Here is a 21,690-nt window from a genome sequence, read left to right on the forward strand (position 1 = left end):
AGGTCGCAAAATTTTAGCTCACTCGCTATTAGGAAACGAAACTAATACTCGATGACAAGAATGATGATGATGACAAAAATGATGATGATGACGATAATGATGATCCAAATGGGGATGATGATGACGACGACGACGATGAAGTTAACATCAATTGAGAGTTACACATCTGAACAGATGACCTTCCCCTGTTGAATGTGTGACGAGAATAATGAAACGATGATGAAGACGATGCTACTACTGATGATAACGACGATGATGATGATGATGATAATGATGGTAAGGATGATAACAATGATGATGATGATGATAAAAAATGAGTCGAACGGAATAAATGGATTAAGAGAAAAAATCTGTTGTCAGGTTGTTTAATTACCGAATCTTCCTTTCTCTCCTTTGTTTTATTAATTATTTGAATTTTTAAAATTTTTATTGTGAAATGTATTTGAAAACATATCGTGTAGGTATTTGTGTGTGTGCGTGCGTGCGTGCGAGTGCGTGATTGTGTGTGTGAGTGAGTGTGTGTGCAATTTTATTCCACGATCTGAATAATTAATTAGCAACTGTTTCCTGTAACCTCCATTATATAACCTGCTGTGATTAATCTCAATTTTAAAGTAACTTCAAATTATTTCCCTATGGCTAGATGTTCGAATGTATGAAACACACACATACACACACAGACACATACACACACACACACAGACACATACACACACACACACAGACACACACAGACACACACTCGCGTGATCTTCGTGTTTAGCCGCTCTCACAAGGAACAGCGTTCTGGACATCTATCTGACTGATAATAAATTGACAAATTCCTTCAAATGTTTCAATTCTTGGTGTGGTGGTGGTTGTTCCACCGTTGAACAGTTTTTCACCATGAATGCCAGTTTAAACTGAATCAATCTTTAGTATTAATATAAAGTATTGATATATGAATATTAATGATGAGGGATTAACTGTATCAATTTTTAGTATTAATATAAAGTTTTGATATATGAATATTAATGATGAGAGATTAACTGTATCAATCTTTAGTATTAATATAAAGTATTGATATATGAATATTAATGATGAGGGATTAACTGTATCAATTTTTAGTATTAATATAAAGTTTTGATATATGAATATTAATGATGAGAGATTAACTGTATCAATCTTTAGTATTAATATAAAGTATTGATATATGAATATTAATGATGAGAGATTAACTGTATCAATCTTTAGTATTAATATAAAGTATTGATATATGAATATTAATGATGAGAGATTAACTGTATCAATCTTTAGTATTAATATAAAGTATTGATATATGAATATTAATGATGAGAGATTAACTGTATCAATCTTTAGTATTAATATAAAGTATTGATATATGAATATTAATGATGAGAGATTAACTGTATCAATCTTTAGTATTAATATAAAGTATTGATATATGAATATTAATGATGAGAGATTAACTGTATCAATCTTTAGTATTAATATAAAGTATTGATATATGAATATTAATGATGAGAGATTAACTGTATCAATCTTTAGTATTAATATAAAGTATTGATATATGAATATTAATGATGAGAGATTAACTGTATCAATCTTTAGTATTAATATAAAGTATTGATATATGAATATTAATGATGAGAGATTAACTGTATCAATCTTTAGTATTAATATAAAGTATTGATATATGAATATTAATGATGAGGGATTAACTGAATCAATTTTTAGTATTAATATATTAATATATAGTATTGGTATATTAATATTAATGATGAGAGATTAGTAAGAATATTTAATTATGTCAGACCAGATGATACCTAATCATACTTTAAGTGGCCATAACATCGTGCTACGTTGAAAGTGATGGCAGTGATGATGACGACGATGATGATAAAACCAGTCTCTCTCTCTCTCTCTCTTTCTCTTTTCTTATTTTCTCTTTTTTTTTTATTTCTTTTCATCTTTTTTTTCTTCCATCTTTCTCCTTTTATTTTTTTTTTTAGTTTTTCACCTTCCGTCACTCTCTCCTTTCTTTTTCTCCTCTCTTTATCTCTCCCTCCTCACCTTTTTTTGATCTTCCTCTTTCTCTCTTTCTTTTTTAGTTCCTCCTTTACTCCATATTTTGTTATTTTTTCATAATCTAAGATTTAATTAAGGTTTATTAGTTTGAAACAGACAAAATTTTCAACAACAAAAATTGTCGAAAGACAACTTTTTTTATATCTAAACGATGCTACATCCGCGTAAACGTTAATTTATGTGCCCACCACCTGGTTTAGAAGGGGTAGCCTATGGTGGGGGCATAAGGACTGCACACCACCCCATCAGCAATTTGACAATTTCTGATTTATATTTTAAAGTTTTTTAATCAAAACACACTCACACGCACGCACACACACACACATACAATCACACCCACACACACGAATACACAAACACACACCTGTACAATGTTCGTGTTGTAAAGAATTTGAGCCTAAAAATATGCTGATCATAATAAATTCTAATAAATTTTATTTGTCGTTTTATTTTTTCTTCTTTTATTTTATTTTTAACTTTCTCGAAAAATTTTTCAAATAAATTTGTTTATTTTTCATTATCAAAATTATGATGATAAACGCATTAGACATTTACAAACAAACACACACACACACACGCATGTATATATTATATATATACAGAGAAACAATTTTTATAATTTTTGAAATGGAGAAACAGTATAAACCATTTGAAAATTCATTTGAAAGTTAGAAACGGAATGGTAAAAAATTTAGAAGAACATGCCGTGGCGGAGATACATTTAAAAGCACATTAGACGTAATATTGAAACTGTCATTAGTATTGTGGATCTGATTGAAAGTAATAATTTTATTACTATTAACTGAGTAATCTTTTTTTCAAAAACATCAACCGCAAACACACATTGTTAGCAGTTTGAATGCACGTTAATTTACACTTAGGAAAGATGGGTTACAACAGGCTATAACGGGGATCTTTTCTCGTTCGAACTCGGTTACTGCAACAACAGTGCCAAGCACCTTAAGCATTACGCCACAATCCCAAAATAATTAATTCTGGTTTGAAATTATGTTCATATCATAATTAGGTATAATTATTCAGTGCTCTAACTCGTCTGGTGCAGTGAAAGAAAAGGCAGATGAGATGGATATTTCTTGTATGATTGACCGAACAACGTGGGTGTCAACTTTGAACGTTGCATAATAATATTTCATTCAACCAGAGTTTTTATCGTTGTGTTGTGGTGTGTGTGTGGTGTGTGTGTGGTGTGGTGTAGCGTGTGTGTGTGGTGTAGCGTGTGTGTGGTGTTGATATGAGTGGATGGACTGTCATGTCAAACACAGGTCAACCGCCTTCTCCTTGCAAATTATTCATTCCAATTTTTTCCCTTCTAACTTAATTAAATTTTCTTATTTTCTCTGCGTCTCTCACGAATATCTTTTTATGTTTCATCTAACAAAATTTTTCAGTATTTTTTATTTAAAAACTTAAATTTATTTTCAATTTTTTGTGGGAAAATAATTTTGAGTTAAACGTAAATGGCACAATGTCATTAGTCTTCTGGTGCTTGTTGTAGAAGTTGAACTTGTGACAGCATATCTTATCATGTAAAGCAGTGGCGGGCAAACTAGCATGCGGCCCGCGAGGCTACTTTTATATGCGGCCCGCGAGGTCTTGTTTGCCAAAAAAAAAGTCGTCAGCCGGACATTATAACCAAAAAAATGGAGCCACAAACTTTAAAAAAATTATTCTCTCCAGGTCGAAAAAATTTGCTGTATAAGTAATTATGCGGCCCTTCAAAGGTAAAATAGTTCTCAATGCGGCCCTCACAGCAAAAAAGTTCGCCTACCCCTGATGTAAAATATTTAACAAATAAAAAATATTGTGTTTTTGTACTTTTACATTGAATTTTTTATCTTATTTAAGAAAAGTACATGTACATAAATTTTTTATTTTTCCCATTAAATTTTCAACAGCCTTAGACTAAATTTTTTATCCTGTTCCTACCTGTTTTACGTCGTCTTCGCATGGCTTCTCAACCACCTGAAATAAAAAATAAAAGGCAAATTTTTTAACTTCTGCCTTTGCGACTTTTTTCATTTGTACCTTTTTAATCCAATGTTGTTGTTTTTATATAATATAATGTCTAGTTTTGGTGAATTAATTTCTCATTGTTTTTATTACAAAATATGAATAAATTCATTTATTTCTTTTTTTTATGTCAGGAAACTGTTTGGAACTACAAACCTGACTGCAAAATTACACATGATTAACATTGATTAGACTTTCCATAGTCTACTAATTGGACTTTTACGTTATTCATTAAACATCAAATTATTTATCCATTCATCTGTTTTGTTATTTTTGTTATAAAATCGTGTGTGTGTATGTGTACGTGTGTTATGTGTGTTGTGTGTGTGTGTGTATGTGTTAAATATTTTCATTTATCAACTAATTTATATCTTTCTTCGTTTATTTCTTATTCATTCATTCATCGGTTCGTATGTTCATTCATTCATTCGTTCATTCATTTATTCAGTCAATCATTCATTCTGTCAGTCAGTCATCTATTAATTCATTTCATTTTCATTCATTCATCCCTCCATTCATAGCAACTCCATCATTATTTATAATCTCTGTATTCTCATTAAAATGACCACCCAACCAGGACTCCAATACTGCGAACCCACGCAAACGTGCTCATCATCAACCTCGCTCTCTGTGACCTCATTTTCTCATCTCTCATTGGCTTCCCAATGACCGCGTTGTCCTGCTTCAAACGTCATTGGATCTGGGGCGATCTAGGTCAGGTCATGCGATGCGATGATTATTGTAATAAGATAAAGATCATGGTTTTATTATCATATAATCATACTGATGGCACTTTCAATACGATGATGGTGAACAGAGATTTGAATGATGGCGACGACGATGATGGCCTAAATAAATTATGCGATAAATTTACAAGGCAGTAACAAAACGATGCTAAATGTTGATGGTGTGTGGTATGTTTGTACATGTTGCGAGATCACGACGATTACAATAATGATGATGATGATGATAATACATGATTAGTAATAACTATGATGTCATTCACATCATTATCATCATCATCGTCTTCGTCGTCATCTCATCATCATCATCATCGATCCTAATATGATTATCTCACTCATTATTTAAAAATGATAATGATAGTGATGACATGACGATGATGACCACCAGTTATAGTAATAATGTTCATAATAATATTTGAAAATGGTATTTTGATAAACATCATCTTTGGAACTGTAGCATGGTAGTGACAGATGACGACCATGATGATTATGACGTCATCATTAGAAATTATTACGTCGGTGACATTGTGATGTAATCGTCGAGAATTGTGACAGTTACTATGAGAATTATGGGAGTGTTCAGAGTGAAAAATTTGCAAAATGAAACATGAAAAACCCAACTAATGCAAAATTTAATGAAAATTAATTTGCGTGCGAAGTTCGGATGAAAATAAATATGAAATTTTTAATGCTAAATTTTGGTTCCTTTCTCTCTCTCTCTCTCCCTCTCTCTCTCTCTCTCTCTCTTCCTTTTCTTCTTCTCAGCTCTATAACTCTATATATAATACATAGCAGAACTATACGTGAACTGCTTGTTGGTTGCTATGTGGTGTGGTGTTGGTTTAGTGTGGTATAGCTATGGTTCATTGGTGATATATTGATTTTAAATAAAATATTTCTAAAATCATGTTTATTTTTAAATTGTGCAAAATAGTACTAAACCAAATTTTTAAAATTTTAACTGAATTAAATTTTATTTTTAAATTTGTAGAAAAAAATTTTTACTGCTATTTTTAAAGTTTGAATGTTTCAGATGAAAAAATGTCCACCCCATCATAAAAGCTGGGATTATTTTCCGACGAGAAGCTCTTGTTAAAATAAATTACTCCCTGACACATCAATTTTTAAAAAGTAGTTGTAAAAAAACGTTTCAAAGTAAAATGCGTTTAACCCAATTTTGAAAACTTGTTTCACTCGAATAATGTGAAAAACGAGTCAAAAACAATTTTCAAAACCATCCTCACGGGCTTGGTTATTATATTTCAATATCTGGCACCGACATCAACGTCAACATTTCTGTATCCACCAACGTCACCAACTAAACTCCTCGTAAATATTATTATCATAGACAATCACGTAATTGCCATTATCACTTCATATCTTTCTTTCAACTAAAATAAATTAACATCTGAAGTTTAAAATGTTATAACCTGGGCAATATGGTCGTCACTATTATCATCATCATCATCATCATCATCATCATCGCAACCACCGCAATCATTATCATCAGGAACACTTACATCCTTTATGACGTCATCATCAACGTTTTCTTGCATTTACGATTTGCGACTAAGAAAAATACGTCATTTTAGAAATTGTTGAAACAAATGATTTAAATTTTCAGACAAAATTTGTAACTCTACATGCAGGATGCGATTTCTATGGATTTGTGGCTGGATGGACTGGTCTCGGCTCCATAACATGTCTGGCGTTTATATCGATTGACCGCTATATGGCTATAGTACATCCCTTCTATATGCTCAACAAAAAGTCATCGTCAGTACTTACATTGCTACAAATTGGAGCCGTGTGGAGTTGGGCTTTGATTTGGTCGGTAATGCCGCTATTCGGTTGGGGTCGATTCATTCCGGAAGCTTTTGGAGTGAGCTGCACGTTCGATTACTTGACGAGAACTTGGTCGAATATTTGTTTCAATTACGTCTTAATTACCTGCGGATTTTTTTTACCGGTTGTGATAATAGTTACGAGTTACATCGGTATCGTCATCGAGGTTACGAAATCGAGTCGGAAGAGAAGAGTAGTGATGGGAGAGCATGGTGAATTTGGTAGCGGTAGAGGAAGATGGAATGAAGGATCATATGGATGCTCAAAACGCACGTTGTTATGTTTTTGTTGCTGTGCTGTCAATGGTTCGCTGTCGTTAATGCCTATGTAATCTTTATAATGTTATAGATATTATTGTTGTTGTTTTTGTTGTTTATATTGCTGTTTTTTATGTCCTTTTTTAATGCAGTATTGTTGTTGACATTTTTATTGATATTATCCTGAAGTGTTTTTATTTTAAATTACAAATGATCATTGAAATATTAGAAGACTGAATTTATTTCATTCAACACCATCTCGTGTCAACAACGTTTCAGCGGTGATATCAGTTTTTTGAAGTTTTACAATTTTGCGAGGATATTTTTCATGAAAATAAATGAATAAATTTTTAATTAAATTTTAAATAAAGCACTTTAAAAACACTATCAGGAATCGAGAAGTAGTCAACGCTCAGTCGAATGAAATATTTATGTTGAAATCAAGAAACAACGAAATTATAAACCACAATTGCACAAGCATCCTCTACAACAACGACCACTGCATTACATACAGCAACGACAGACGCGACAGTAGCTCGGTAACAACACCGACAACAAAACCTCGATTCCCTCATTACGGCAACGCCAGACAACCGGGCAGTCGTACACGCCAAGAGTTGAAAACCGCCAAAGTACTTGCTTGTTGCTTCGGTGCATTCCTAATTTGCTGGACTCCTTACGCCATTGTCGCTCAACTCGGTATCAACGGTTTCGCACATCTCGTCACGCCATTCACTTCGGAAGTCCCCGTCTTGTTCGCCAAAACATCTTCGATTTGGAATCCTCTCATATACGCCCTCAGTCACCCACGCTACAGACGTGCCGTCGTTTTGGAAGTTTCGAATTTTCGAAAGTGGTTTCATCGTTTCATCGTTCGTCAGTTCCTCTGCTGCTACTGTCGTGCTGCCGACCAAGAGACGTGGAGTAGGAGGAGTGATGTTGGTGAGTAGTTAGGCTGGCAATTTCGTGTCGACTGACATGCTTGAAAGATAAAGGAATAAAAACTCAAGTTTTCCAGAAAGCGAGATACATCATTATTACTTTACTTCCCGATTGAACTATTCACCTGAATTTTTGTTAATATGAGCAGTTTTTAAACGCTTGTTTGACTTACACACGTAGATAATGAAGAGATGAATGAATGAACCAGGGACAAATATAAAAAATTCTTAATCATATGTTTTCATACAAAGAGTGTTAACTTGTTGACATTGCTAAAGAAAGTTCAAACAAATAGTTGCCACATCAAACAACAACAACAACACACGTTTAGACGGCATTTTCCCCGAGATCGGGGGTTGCCGTTTGGCTACCTATGATGAAACCAAAATACCCGAATAGTTGCCACATCAAGCATGCTTATTCAATTCATCCACACATGTAAAGTACAACTTTCAACTCTATTCAATCATGCCAACACGCTGAGTCTTAAATAAATAAGCAGGAAGAAAATGCAAAAATCTTGTCAAAACTGGACAGCATATCAATTTACAAGACAGTTCAATGTTTGTTTGTATGCAATTTTAAGCTTTTAAATTTATTTATTTATTTCATTCATTTTTAGGTTTTAATTATTTTTAATTTCCGAGATGGAAAGAAAATTTGTACTTATATAAATTGGAGAGATAAGTGAAAGGTAGAGAGGAGAGGCAAATGACGATGCAGATGAAGTACGTACAACCGTCTAGGCCTCAGTTCCTGTAGGGTTGTCGTAGATGTACGGCATGTTCCTGGTCATTTTTGAGTTAGGTTTTATAAAAATGAACAGAAAAACATGATTAGCGTGTAGAAATTTTAAGAATTTAATGAAAGCAAAAAATATGCAAGGCAATGGCATTAGCAGACAAATTACAGTTAAAATTTACACACACACGCGTACTGTAATTAACTGTATATATATATATATATATATATTGTACCGTACTTGTCATGGTACATTACTAATTTTATTATTATTATTATTATTAACCGACTTTAAATATATTTTTTACTCTCAAGCACTTGTTGATCAAAGAGCATGAGAGGATCGTACATTATATTTTACATCTCATCTACTTACACTCTGATATATAAATAATAATTCTCGACTGATTTCATTTGGATTTTATCTTTTTGGTCACTAAAAGAATGTTCCCATTATGGAAAAAAAACATGGAAGACAATTTTGCGTGCATATTCTGAATTCATAGTGCTACGTACTGATGCGTATGATCAATTTTATTTTATATGAATTTAAACCTAAATAAATTATGCTGTATATTGTATTAAATATGTGTGATAATAAATCAACTCGAGACAACTCGCGATGGATGGCTAGGTGTTAAAAAAATATAAGAAGTCAAACTTAACAAAGAAACATTTACCGAGTGAAAACTACAAATTTTACGCAATCCTTATACAACAAGAGTGCATTAAACCGAAAGATAAAATAATCAGTATGTGAATTGCATTAACCTATAAATATATATATATATATATATATATATATATATATATATATATATTACATCCATGGTATTAACTCTTACGTGAGCATACATACAACGTTTGTAATAATTTATTACACGCAACTCTAAAGAATGCTAATTGAGTCTTTTTTCGTTCATGATAAAGATATTAGTAAATTAATATTCAGTTTATTAAGCTATGGAAAAAACACCAAAAAATTTATGGAGCAAACATTTGTTCCATCTTATACCCTATCATACTCTTGGCAATATAAAGGTTAAAAAGGTCAAAGGTCAATTACACTTTCCAAAATTCAGAGGATTCAACACGTCTAAAAAACATCGCATGTGAATACATGCTAAACGACGCATCACACACGAAACATGTGACAGGCGAGGATTTTTTTTGTCATACTCGAAACCGGTTACTGCGAAACAGCACTGGGCGACCTTAACCACTAGGCCATCACGCCATTTTCTGAAAGCGAAAACGACAATGACGTCACACATCAACCATAATTGGGCACGGAACTTCAATATAATGACATCTGCATGCAGCAGTAAAAAGACAACATAACGACGCCAACGTTCTCATGTCGACGTTCAGGTCAAATAGTATAGTTCAATTCTCATGAATAATTCAACGGTTGAGAATTAAGATGCTACGCTGACTAAACAAGCGCATATTAAAAATAAATTTAAAAAAGTTAAATAAATAAATAATAATCCAAGGTTTCTACGTTTGAACTTGAAACAGTTTTCATACATCGAACTACAGACGTCAGTTTTAATGCGAGATCATGAGAGGTAGCTCAAACACGTAGAGACCTTTGATTGGTCACAAAATTCTAATGCATTTTTGCTGTAAGACGTTTTTTTCTATAAAAAAAAAAATTAGAAATTTTAAAAATCAAATTTCAGTACTGAAATTTACCGCAACAGTACTTCCTTTGTTGCATTAAAATCAATATATTATAATTAGCAAACAGTTTTGAAAAATATAGAAATGAGAGTATTAAAAGAAATTGATTAAAATCATCAGATTTCCAATGTTTGCCCCTCGTGTTCGACGTGGTACAAGATGTCTCCGAGGGCATGCTGTACTGCCGATGCCTCCGTCGCCTGGCACATCTGACATTTTTAAATAAGCAAGCAACAAATTTCATCTATCATTCTGAGGTAAAATATTAATTATGTAAAAGAATTTTCTTAAATAATTTAAATGAGGAAATATACAAACAGGTCTGTATTGGTAATCTTTGGGCGGGTATTTGAACTTCGGTCCAAAATTAACTGACACCTGAATTACAAATGCAACAGCATCATTTTAATGTAAAGGAGAATAAAAATAACTATCAAAATAAATGCCGCCTCGAAAATTCAAGTAAAACCATGCAAGCCATTAAAATGAAACCACGCATGAAAAGAAAGAGATGAACAATGGAACAAATGAAAAACAGACTGTGGCATTCTTGTAGGATGAGATGGCGGGAAAGTAGATACCCTTGTTAATATCTTCGTATGCGATGCCTTGACACTTGCCGTTGAGAAACATAATAATCTGAAACCATCCATTTCATTTACCAGTTAATTAATGGGGAAAAAGATGAATGAACAAGCTGAATGAATAAATGATATAGTAAAGGACTGATTAATTAAATGAATGAATGTATGAAAGAATGCAAAGTTGAAAACACTGAATTTATAAATTCTTACCTGACTGCCAGCAGCAGGTTTCAGTTTGCTTTCAGTTTCTGCAACCAAATCTTTCTCTTCATAGTACAAATGGCTTTTGAACTTTACTAGAGGCTTAAATAATTGCGTTGAAAAGAATTAACATTACATCATTGCAATCAGAGTGAAAAAGTTAGTTAGTCTGATCTTTCACATGTATGAGAAAAACAACTGGAAAAATATTTTAAATTGGGTCTTGGAGCACAAAAATCCATTAATTAAACAATTCCATCGCCGACGGCATCTGCATTTTCGCTATCCTGCACACGAACCTTCTCTTTGTATTGAGGTGGCAAGAGTTGAAGATGACACTCATCCGCCTGGCGAGGCAGACGAATGAGGAAGCCCAGTAGATCATCCTCTCTGTAACCTGAGTCACAGTAATGCTTCCCACGACTCTGGTGGAATATTGTCCCTTTCTTTGACCTCCACGAATAACTGAACTTGTCATATCCGCAAGGTGCCTGTAGGTTCCCTGGATTAGTAGGTTATTATTGTATCCTAGAAGACCTGACAAATATCTAATGCGAATCAACATGTTACCAACCACTTATATAACAATTGGTTGTATATGATCATAACTGTAGACGCAAACAAAACGTGATGGGAAAAATTTTTTATCTTAAACCAAAGCAGAAAGAAACAGAAAGAAAGAAAAATGTTCACAAACCTAAACTTTGTGACCATCCTATCCTAGTCGCAGAATCGGCGGGCATGTCGTCAATCTTCACCTCGTAAAACCAGCTGCCTTCATTCACTCCTAATAATTGAAAAATATCAACTGCATCAATTAACTTCATAAATACAACCAATCAGTATTTAACAACTAAAATATATAAATGAGCTTTGTAAATTTTAAAAAACATTAAATTTAATTGATTAATTAAATTAAAAAATATATCAAATATATAACAAAAATAATAGTTAAGTAGGCAGTAAGTATGTACCGTGGTTGGCCCGAATCATACTGTAGCCCTTCTCCCCTGTCACTGTCAATCTATCATCACTGACCTTCAACTGGGGGGCTGATCATCAAATTAGAATAATCATCATAACCGTCACCGATATAATCATCATTATCGTCACCAACATAATTATCATTATCGTCATCAACATAATCACCCTCCTCTTGTGATCACTAACATTACCTTCGTCCTTTGCCATTATCAATCTTAATTTATCACTGCCATCATTCTAAAAACAGCATCATCATCCTAAAAACAGCATCATCATCAACTGCAACAACATTAAGAGAAACAACATCAACAAAAACATCAGCACAAACGACGTCGACAAATCACCAGAAACAGAAACAAGATCGCTAGCCTCGATCATTCAACGACAATAACACATTAGCTTCTAGATTCATGCGATACAAGTAGCCAGGTATTGGCTTGCCAGCCCACTCTGGACTCTCGTCGAATATCTGCCAATTAGGAGCGTGGGGGTCGGGCTCTGCCAAGTGGTACCGGTAGCCATCTTTGTTGAATGGATGCTCAGCTGGATAACAACTTGGGGCCAGTCTCATCGTTGATGTCATTTCACTGAATAGGCAAGTAATGATAATTTATTGTTCATCTATTATTCCTTTCCAACCATCATTTCAAATCATTAAAATAACGTTTGAAAATATTTCTTGAAAAATAAATCATAAGGGGTGTACCTTTTCTTCTGTTTGGAGCCAACAACGTAATGATGTTCACCTGGAGTTTTTCTCTTTGCCAGCCTACCTCTCGTAGCTTTCAAGTGATGAAAGAAACGATAATCAAAACATTTTATTTACACTTTATGATCTAAAATTGAGTAAAGTATCACTGCACAGACACGCGCACACGCACGCACACACGTGCACGCACGCACACACACACACATACACACATGTATACAATACCTTCAGTTTGCACTTGAGTTTTTGTCTCAACAGGACGATTGCACAACAGTCTCAACAGGCTTTCACAGTTTGGTCCTATTTTACTCAGATCCTCATTGACTAATCCAAAAGTAGTATCGGCACCACCTTCCTTTGTGGTGAATATGCTGGGATCTTTCAACTGCAATGGTGTGTTTGAAATTAAACATTTGTGTAAAGTTTATAAGATAATTGAAGAGAATATAAAACTTCCTGACTGACTGAATATGAAAATATTTAAATGGTTGTAGAAAAACATTTGAACAGTTCTGCACAAATTCAATTAAAAATTGTAATCCTGCTTTCAAGTAATCACAAAGCCAACAACTCTTCAGCCACCAACCATAGTCTTAGAAATAGAAGAATGCCAAGTGTTCTTGACTCTTCGTGGACTGGATGTTAACAGTTCCCAGTTGGTCTCTATGTATGGAATAATGTCAGCATCTTTGGAAAACATAGTCTTCCCTTTATTCTTCTGCATAAGGTTTGCGATGGCAGTCAAACACATCTGACCAAAACTAGCTTGCCTTTTCATTAAACTCTCCTGCATGCTGCACCTTTTACAGAAGAACTGGTAGTTTGTCATGAATGGTACACAATCTCTGAAATTTAATTTAAAATTTTTTTTAGTTTACTCAGAACAACTTAACTAAATACATATTTAATTTAACTTTTAAATATCCTAATAATTTTCATGGTTTTTAAATTGAAAAAAAAAAATAAACTTCCTAACCTATTGTAACAAGATACGCATGTCTCATGGTAATACCTCAGACACATACCACACTGAAATTCACAAATATTCAAGTTCCTATCTCTGCCACTGTTACGAATTATTTTTATTTTAAACTTAATGGTAAATTTTTAGTAGTAAATCACAGCATAGAGTTATGTTAAATCATAGCATAAAGTTATATGTATGTATATATAAATATATATATATATATATAGCTATATATATATATATATATATATATATATATATATATATATAGCTATTTGCAAATTTATTTAATAAAAATTTAAAAAAAAAACAATAAAATGTCTAATTTCTCGGAAATTAATAAATGAAAAAGAAATATGAAAAAGTTGAACAAAGTTGAAAGTAGTGTTGAATTTTTGAAATGTTGCATTAACAATAGTCTGTTACCAAAAAATATATATATATATATATATATATATATATATATATATATATACTTTATATACTTTATATATACAGTATTGTATGAATTCAACAGAATTGTTGGCATTAATCAATTTAAAGTTTGTTTTTCAGTTTTCCTTATTAGAATTTTCTGGAAATCATTCAATTTATTGAAAATAGAATTATTCAAGTTCATCATGGAAATTTAATGAAACTGTTCTTATCAAAGATATTTGGTTTATTTATATTTTTCTTGAAATTTATGATTAAATAAATTTTTTAATTTAAACTTTGAAGTTTAATAAATTTAATCAAGTTCTTTATTACTAAATTTAATTAAATTTTTAAATTGAAAATAGCAGTGACTTGCTAGTCTTAACATTTTTAACAGCTCTTTTATTTAAATTAAATTTAAAGAGTTGAAAAGCATGAAAAATAAAAAAAAACTTGGCAAACCAGTAACACGTCTTGTCCTCCGGATTTGCTGGTAGCAAAGTCGACCCACCAGCACCAACAGCAGAAGGGACATCATCAGCAGCAGACTCCGTGCACACCTTGGCTTCGATGGGCTCCATTTCAGGCTTTAATTTTTATATTTATATGAATTATAAACTAAAATAATTTAAATGCATCCACAATTTTCATTTAAAAGCACGAAAATATTAAAACGCAAAAATATTAAAAAAAAAGAGGTGCGAGCAGTATTAGGTGGTTGATTACAAAGATATTGCAGTTAATTTGCCAAACTTTGCATTTCGGTTACTTGTGTATGTTCTATTTTGATATTTCTATTTTAATAAAATTTTGAATAAAATATTTTTTAAACTCGCTCGCGTTAATTCTATGATATCGATATTGGAGATATTCCTATATAAAGCGAGCGAGCAAAATTCTAATACAAATCTACGCATATTGGCTCAGCTTGGGTGTTAACATGGATATAAATATATATATATATCCATGGGTGTTAAGCAAGGTGTGATCTCAAACTATTTCGAATTCTCCCCGAAAAATGTGAACTGCGTGCGTATACATGTAGCCCTTATTACTGTTGCTTTTATAATGAATTTATTATATATATATACATATATATATATATATATATATACAAAAACGCACCTTTGGTCGTGATGTACTTTATGCACTCGTATTGGCCAACCGTACTTGCGAGAGCAAGTTGGAAATTCTCACCCATATATAAGCAATAAGCATTAGACTAAATAAGCAATAAATGAAACAAAGTAAACGGTACATTTTATTATCTAAAAATGAAATAAAACATAAACTTTCATCCTACAAGTAATTTAAAAACCGCTGTCCCATCACAACACAATAAGAACGTTAACAAAGGATGTCAAAAGTTATTTCGGAGGTGGCGGTGGAGGTGCCTGACTGAAGAGACCTGCTTGCTGCATGAACTGATTGTACAACATAGCAATGTTTTGGAGGTTGTCATTATACTGGTAAGTATTTGCAGCGGCACTGTTGTTGTTTGTACTGGCTGTTGTTTGTGGTGGTGGTGGAGGAGGAGGAGGATTTTGTGAAGATGGCGGAGGAGGCGGCGGAGGAGCTGAGGTATCAGGAAAACCATGAAACTTTGGAAACGTCTGAGCGATAGAGGTTTGAGGAAATGGTGAACTAATAACGCTAGTTGCACTCAAGTGGCCGTATGAATAACTATTCTGAGATGACTTTTGTTGAGCTGGCTGATACTGATTTTGAAAACTTTGATTGTGTTGGTTGTGCATATTACTATAGCCCTTATCATTTTGCTCAGATTGTTGCTGTGTTTTGTATTTCTGGCTATCTTGATAATAGTTAGATCTTTCTTGGAATGATTTTTGTTGTGGTTCCCGTTGCTGCTGCTGCTGTTGATGTCTTCCTTGAAATCTTTGATTACTGAATCCCCTAGAATCTCTATTTTCATTTTCACCATTGTTGTACGAATTTCTGTTTCTGTCATCATTGTATCTGCGATTACCATCGTTGTTATGAAAGTTTGAACCTCTACCTCGAAAAGATCCAAAGTTTCTATTACTTCTGTAGCTGTTATCGTCAAAATTGGTGCTACTCTTATTATTATCATAATTGTTATTTCTACCGCTGTTGTCATAACTGTTATTTCTGCTATTATAGCCATCAGTATTATCCTTACCGAGCTGCTGATCCTTGTCAGTGTTAGTACTACTACCATCATTATTTCTTTCATTATTGTCTTCATTTTTCTTATCATTATCATTATCTCTTCTGCTAAAATTGTTATCTCTATCTCTCCGATCAAATCTGAAATCATCGTTGTCTCTGTTATAATCTCGATTGTAACCTCTACGATCAGACTGGTAGTCTTTGTTGTCTCTGTTGTCCCCGGAGTTGAAATTTCTCTCTTCTCTATCTCTGAAATATCTACCTCTGCCACCTCTCTCTCCCCCTCTTCCACCTCTATCTCCCCATCTGTCTTCTCCTCTTCCACCTCTCTCTCCACCTCTTCCGCCTCTGTCTCCCCATCTATCTCCTCCTCTTCCGCCCCTGTCTCCCCATCTTTCTCCTCCTCTTCCACCCCTCCCTCCCCATCTATCGCCCCCTCTTCCACCCTTGTCACCACTCCATCTGTCTCCTCCCCATCTTGAATTATCCCTATCCCTTCTATCCAGCCTATGATCAGATCTGCTATCACAATCGGAATCCTTTACTTCATTGTCATTTTTTATGTTGTCATCAGTGTTGCTGAATAATGACAATGGTACATCAGGATATTTGGAAGCATCTGTCTGAACATTCATGAGTGGCAAGACACTGCTAGATGATTTGCGCACAGTTGAACTCCTATCTGAACTAACAGAACGTCTCCCGGATCGTGGTCGATCGTCATATTCATCCTCGCTGGTTTCACTCTTTTTGGCCGCTGCTACAGCAAGAGCCGTGTATTGGCTCATGATAACTTTCTGTATAGCCTCCTGTACTTTATCAGCAGCTGTACTGTTATAACTGTCAAGATTGATGGGCAAATTTGTTTGACTAGATGCCGTGGTATCCGTAGGAACCGCAGTTGCATCACCTTCAATAGTCGATTGACCTTCTGAAGGTGCTACTCCAACGAAATCACCAAGTGCCATGAATTTGTTGACTGTTGGATCATCACTATCCCAACGACTGGGTCTTTTCCTAGTGCTTCTATCCTCTCTGGATTTATCAGCATGGTCAACATCTCTGTCTCCATATCTGCCACCAGTTCTAGATCCTCGATCCATTGTTCTCCACCTGCTCCTACCTATCAAACAATTTTTTAAATTAGTCACAGTCGGTAACAAAATTGCAAAAACAAAATTCTTTTAAACCAGAAGATATTTTAATCAAACAAAAAAAAAAACGAACGTGTGCCAACCTCTATCAGATCCAAATCCTTGCATGCCTAGCAAACGAGGACTGATGATCTGTTTGGCCTCTTTCAGGACATCAATCAAGTCTCTAGCTTTGTTGCGGTTATGAGGGGTAAAAAAAGTGTATGCAGTGCCCTTGTTTGATGCTCTACCAGTTCTGCCAATGCGATGAATGTAATCTTCAGAACAATTTGGGTAGTCATAGTTTACCACAGTTTTCACATCTTCAATATCTATCAGGAAACAAATTAATAATCACTTGCAAATTAAAATTTGTGATGACATTTTTGATTGATTGATTGATTCTTAATAAAATAAGTGATAATCAAACTTAAAAAAAAGATGAAGCTGTAATAGAAATAAAATGTACAATAATTAAGTTGCATTGAATAGAAAAAGTTTCTAACGAATTCCTCTTGATGCAACATCAGTAGCTATCAACAAAGGACATCTTCCATCTTTGAATTCTGTTCAATTATTTTCCATAAATTTGTTAAAATTAGCAAACAATTTACAAATATATACAAATATTTATGACTAGAAGTCTATAGATAAAACTGAAAATTGGATCCACATTTATAAAATCCAATACATCATCCATAGCATTTACAGTCAATAACATACATTTCAATGTTTCAAACTCAACTATTTTAGTTGAAAAATTTCCCAAATGAAATGGTAGCAAAAAAAAATTAAAAAAAGATTCAAACAAAAAATCTCATAAATATACCTTGTAGGACATATTCCCTATCTACCTGACTTTTATCTCCATGTATGGCCATTGCAGCATAGCTAATTAATAGATAGAAAATATTTACTGATTTACCAATTTGTCAAATAAAATCCAAGTACAATCAACATTTTCATACTTCAAATTTAGCGTTCTGAGACTTTTACTGTATTTACGTGATGTTTTTAAAAGGACTTAATCACATACATAAAGGCAAATTAAAAATTCTCTTATTAAGGTTCAAGGTATTTTCATAAATTGCATTTCACATTAACTATCCTTTCACACCACAAATGTTCATTCATAAGAATATTAATAATAAAATTATTATCAAGTTGAAAATCGAAACAATTTGCAACTGTAAAGATCTCAAGAACACATAGCATTCTGTGAAGTGAACATGACATAAAATAATGACATACCCTTCTCTTTTCAGACGTCGAGTCAGTTCATCGGCCTTCCTTTTGGTCTCAACAAATATCAAACACTTTTGATCCTCCTCCCTCATGATGCCTTTCAGTAAGCGACTCAATCTGAATTTTCAAAATTTGTAATAATGATTTTGTTACTTTATTGGTCAAATTGAATCACATATTATGAAAATATTTATTCAATTTAATGATATTAATCCAATTTTTATTCACAGTTCAACCATTTAAATAAATTTATAGTTATACAAATTCAAAATATAAATATTATACAATGAATTAAACAAAAACAAATGAACGAATAAAGAGCCAAATAAACTGACTTGAACGGTTTCTCATCCTCACGACAAACTTCAACATGTTGCACAATATTGTGATTGGCACTGAGCTGCAGGGCTCCAACATTTATTTGAACATAATCATTCAGGTAGGCTTCAGCCAACTGTTGAACTTCTCTTGGCCAGGTGGCACTCCACATCAAAGTCTGACGATCAGACTAAACAAAAGGTTGATCAATTTCATTGGTTGAACCATTTACAGAATAGATTACAGAAGTCATGAGTATTAAGTTGACAATTGAATGAAAAAAATAAAAGATGACCGACCCTCAACTGGTCCATGATTTTTCTAATCTGAGGTTCAAATCCCATGTCAAGCATACGATCGGCCTCATCCAACACGAGGAATGTTGTGCGCATCAAATTTGTCTTGAATGTATCTAGGAAATCATTTAGTCGACCAGGTGTTGCAATAACTAACTCTGCACCTGTTCAATGTTGAATATAAACTATGAAATAATTGTTAGAAAATAACCAAATAAAAGTTTAACAAATTTTATTAACCTCTTTCAAGTTCTTTCAATTGTGGCTGCTTAGGAGATCCGCCATATATGCAAGCATATCTAATGTTCGCTCTCTCACTGAACAGGCTGGCTGTCTGTGCAACTTGCTGAGCTAACTCTCTAGTTGGCACCAGGACCAGACACTGAAAGAAAATTAAATTTTTATGTCACCATGAAATAAACATGCTAGATACATTGGTTAACAACCCAGTTGAAAATAGCAGTAATTTGAATTAAATAAAAAAAAACATGAGAATACTAACAATGCATCCATCACTGAACATGAGAGGTGGCTGTCTGCTGATATGGACAAATGCTGGCAGGATGTACTGTACAAGTGCAACAAAGAGAAACATTTCAATATCACATAACAAACAAACAGTGATTGCAAGGTTTGAAATAAAAAACTACAATCTCCAACCAACAATTAAATTCTATAATTGTGATCGGAATGTAAAAACAAAAACAAATATGTTTCAAAGAAATTTTACAATATTTGAAAATTTTCTGAAAACATTAATTATTTATGTATTGTTTTTGTAATTATATATTCTGGACAGGTTGGATGAAAGGAAGTTTTAGAACACCAATCCTCATCTTGTCTTTTCAAACCAATAAGTACATGCATGCAAGCACACACATATATAACACACACATTATATATATATTTATATATATATATATATATATATATATATATATATATATATATATATATATGCGTGTGTGTGATAAATATTGCACGCATATATTGATGCATATTTATGGATACATATGAATACATAATCATATGCTTATAAAAAAATACATAATGTTAGCTTGAAACAAACAACAAAAACAATATAAAACTGATGAATCTTTAAAAGTGGATGGTGCATAACCAGATGAAATTCAAGAAAAAAATTGATAGCATTAATCTGATGTCAACAGTTAATCACTGGTCATTGAGAAGCCAGTAGCATTACTGTAGAAGGCTGTCGTATTGCCAACAGCAATTTTATTTTTATTATCATCATTAAATTCATCATAAAAGTAAGAAATTCAATCATCATCGTCATCGCGCCTACCTCTCGCGATCTGAAGAAAAAACATTACCGCAACTTACCGACAGTGTCTTGCCAGAACCCGTTTGAGCTATCCCAACTAAATCTCGGCCGCTGAGGGCCACAGGCCATCCTTGGGCTTGTATGACAGTGGGTTTTTCCCACCCTTGTTGCTTAAACACATCCATAGAGTAGTCTGGATTTGTCAACATTCACATGATAACAAATGGAACCAAGTAGTAGTAGTAGTAGTTGTTGTTGAAGTAGTAACTAACTACTCAGTAACACTTAATTTATTATTCACTCTGTAGTGCTATGTGTATTTTTTGCTTAATTTTTTTATTTTCATAAAAAATAAATTTGTACTTATTTGATTTTGTGTTATTTTTCTGTTGATGTCAGCAGACCAACCGTTTTTAAGATCCTGAAATAATCTACATAAATAATAACAATGACTTAATAAAACTTTCTGCTCACCAGGAAAATTGGCCTCTTCAAATTTCAGGACAGGTTTGGGACAATCCCTTCCTCTCACTCTAACTTGGTGCTCAGCATAATATTCCTCAACTTCACCCTAACAAGTACATTACAAGTTTAACTAATTGCACATTTTAGAAACATTGTTTTTTAAATTTTGAGATATTTATCATTAACAAATTTTTTTTTAAATTAATTAAAGTAAGCCTTAGAAGCTTAAAACTAAAAATTTTTAAAAACTCAATTTTGACAAACCATTGATCTATTTGTTACATCTGGATGTTCTTGATAAAAATTTTTCTCAATGGGCAAAATCTTGTACGTAGTATACTTGGACCTCTTTGAAGAAGTGGGAGCAGAGGTAGTCAAAGCATTTCCAGAATTAACATCAGACACATCAGATTGAGATTTGCTCCCATCCATACTTTCATGAAAAGAGCTTTAAATGATTTTAAAAAATTAATATCATATTATAAATTATATTTTATATAAAAATTTAATAATTAATTCAATAAAATAAATTTATATATAAAAATATAAATTATAAATTAAGTATAAAATACAATTGTAATGTATGTATACGCATACATACA

The 21,690-nt window shown here is 33.0% G+C and overlaps 3 protein-coding genes across 3 annotated transcripts; 1 reads left to right on the forward strand and 2 right to left on the reverse strand.

The window, feature by feature from the left end:
• Positions 1–4,691: 4,691 nt before the first annotated feature.
• On the forward strand, positions 4,692–7,914 carry HELRODRAFT_84106 (hypothetical protein; the record flags this gene model as incomplete). The annotated part of the gene is made up of 4 exons (XM_009024001.1): positions 4,692–4,833; positions 6,512–6,886; positions 6,933–7,012; positions 7,582–7,914. Coding segments are annotated over 4 exons (930 nt in total), but the record flags the coding sequence as incomplete, so codon positions are not given.
• Positions 7,915–10,266: 2,352 nt separating this feature from the next.
• Positions 10,267–14,918, reverse strand: HELRODRAFT_185811 (hypothetical protein). The gene is made up of 13 exons (XM_009024049.1): positions 14,658–14,918; positions 13,788–13,877; positions 13,398–13,656; positions 13,037–13,196; positions 12,809–12,884; positions 12,472–12,689; positions 12,093–12,170; positions 11,816–11,905; positions 11,418–11,620; positions 11,128–11,220; positions 10,874–10,972; positions 10,652–10,711; positions 10,267–10,542 (listed from the first exon to the last, which is right to left on the reverse strand). The coding sequence occupies exons 1-13, from the start codon at positions 14,774–14,776 to the stop codon at positions 10,450–10,452; spliced, it is 1,638 nt and encodes a 545-aa protein (XP_009022297.1). The 5' UTR covers positions 14,777–14,918; the 3' UTR covers positions 10,267–10,449.
• A 515-nt stretch (positions 14,919–15,433) lies between these two features.
• On the reverse strand, positions 15,434–21,520 carry HELRODRAFT_113643 (hypothetical protein; the record flags this gene model as incomplete). Its single annotated transcript, XM_009024050.1, has 12 exons — positions 15,434–16,677; positions 17,584–17,811; positions 17,986–18,045; positions 18,309–18,370; positions 18,731–18,841; positions 19,060–19,232; positions 19,342–19,502; positions 19,579–19,720; positions 19,841–19,906; positions 20,683–20,816; positions 21,098–21,194; positions 21,353–21,520. The coding sequence occupies 12 exons, from the start codon at positions 21,518–21,520 to the stop codon at positions 15,563–15,565; spliced, it is 2,517 nt and encodes an 838-aa protein (XP_009022298.1). The 3' UTR covers positions 15,434–15,562.
• Positions 21,521–21,690: the final 170 nt, after the last annotated feature.

This window comes from Helobdella robusta (assembly GCF_000326865.2).
Source record: "Helobdella robusta unplaced genomic scaffold HELROscaffold_39, whole genome shotgun sequence".
NCBI classification, from domain to species: Eukaryota; Metazoa; Annelida; class Clitellata; order Rhynchobdellida; family Glossiphoniidae; genus Helobdella; species Helobdella robusta.

What these genes read in the sequence shown, in the direction of transcription:
- HELRODRAFT_185811 (XM_009024049.1), bottom strand. Translation starts at nt 14,776, where the DNA reads ATGGAGCCCATCGAAGCCAAGGTGTGCACGGAGTCTGCTGCTGATGAT. An exon ending in GAGGACAAGACGTGTTACTG is followed by an intron (nt 13,878 to 14,657) that starts GTTTGCCAAGTT and finishes AATTCGTAACAG; the next exon opens with TGGCAGAGATAGGAACTTGA. An exon ending in CATCCTACAAGAATGCCACA is followed by an intron (nt 10,712 to 10,873) that starts GTCTGTTTTTCA and finishes TTTGTAATTCAG; the next exon opens with GTGTCAGTTAATTTTGGACC.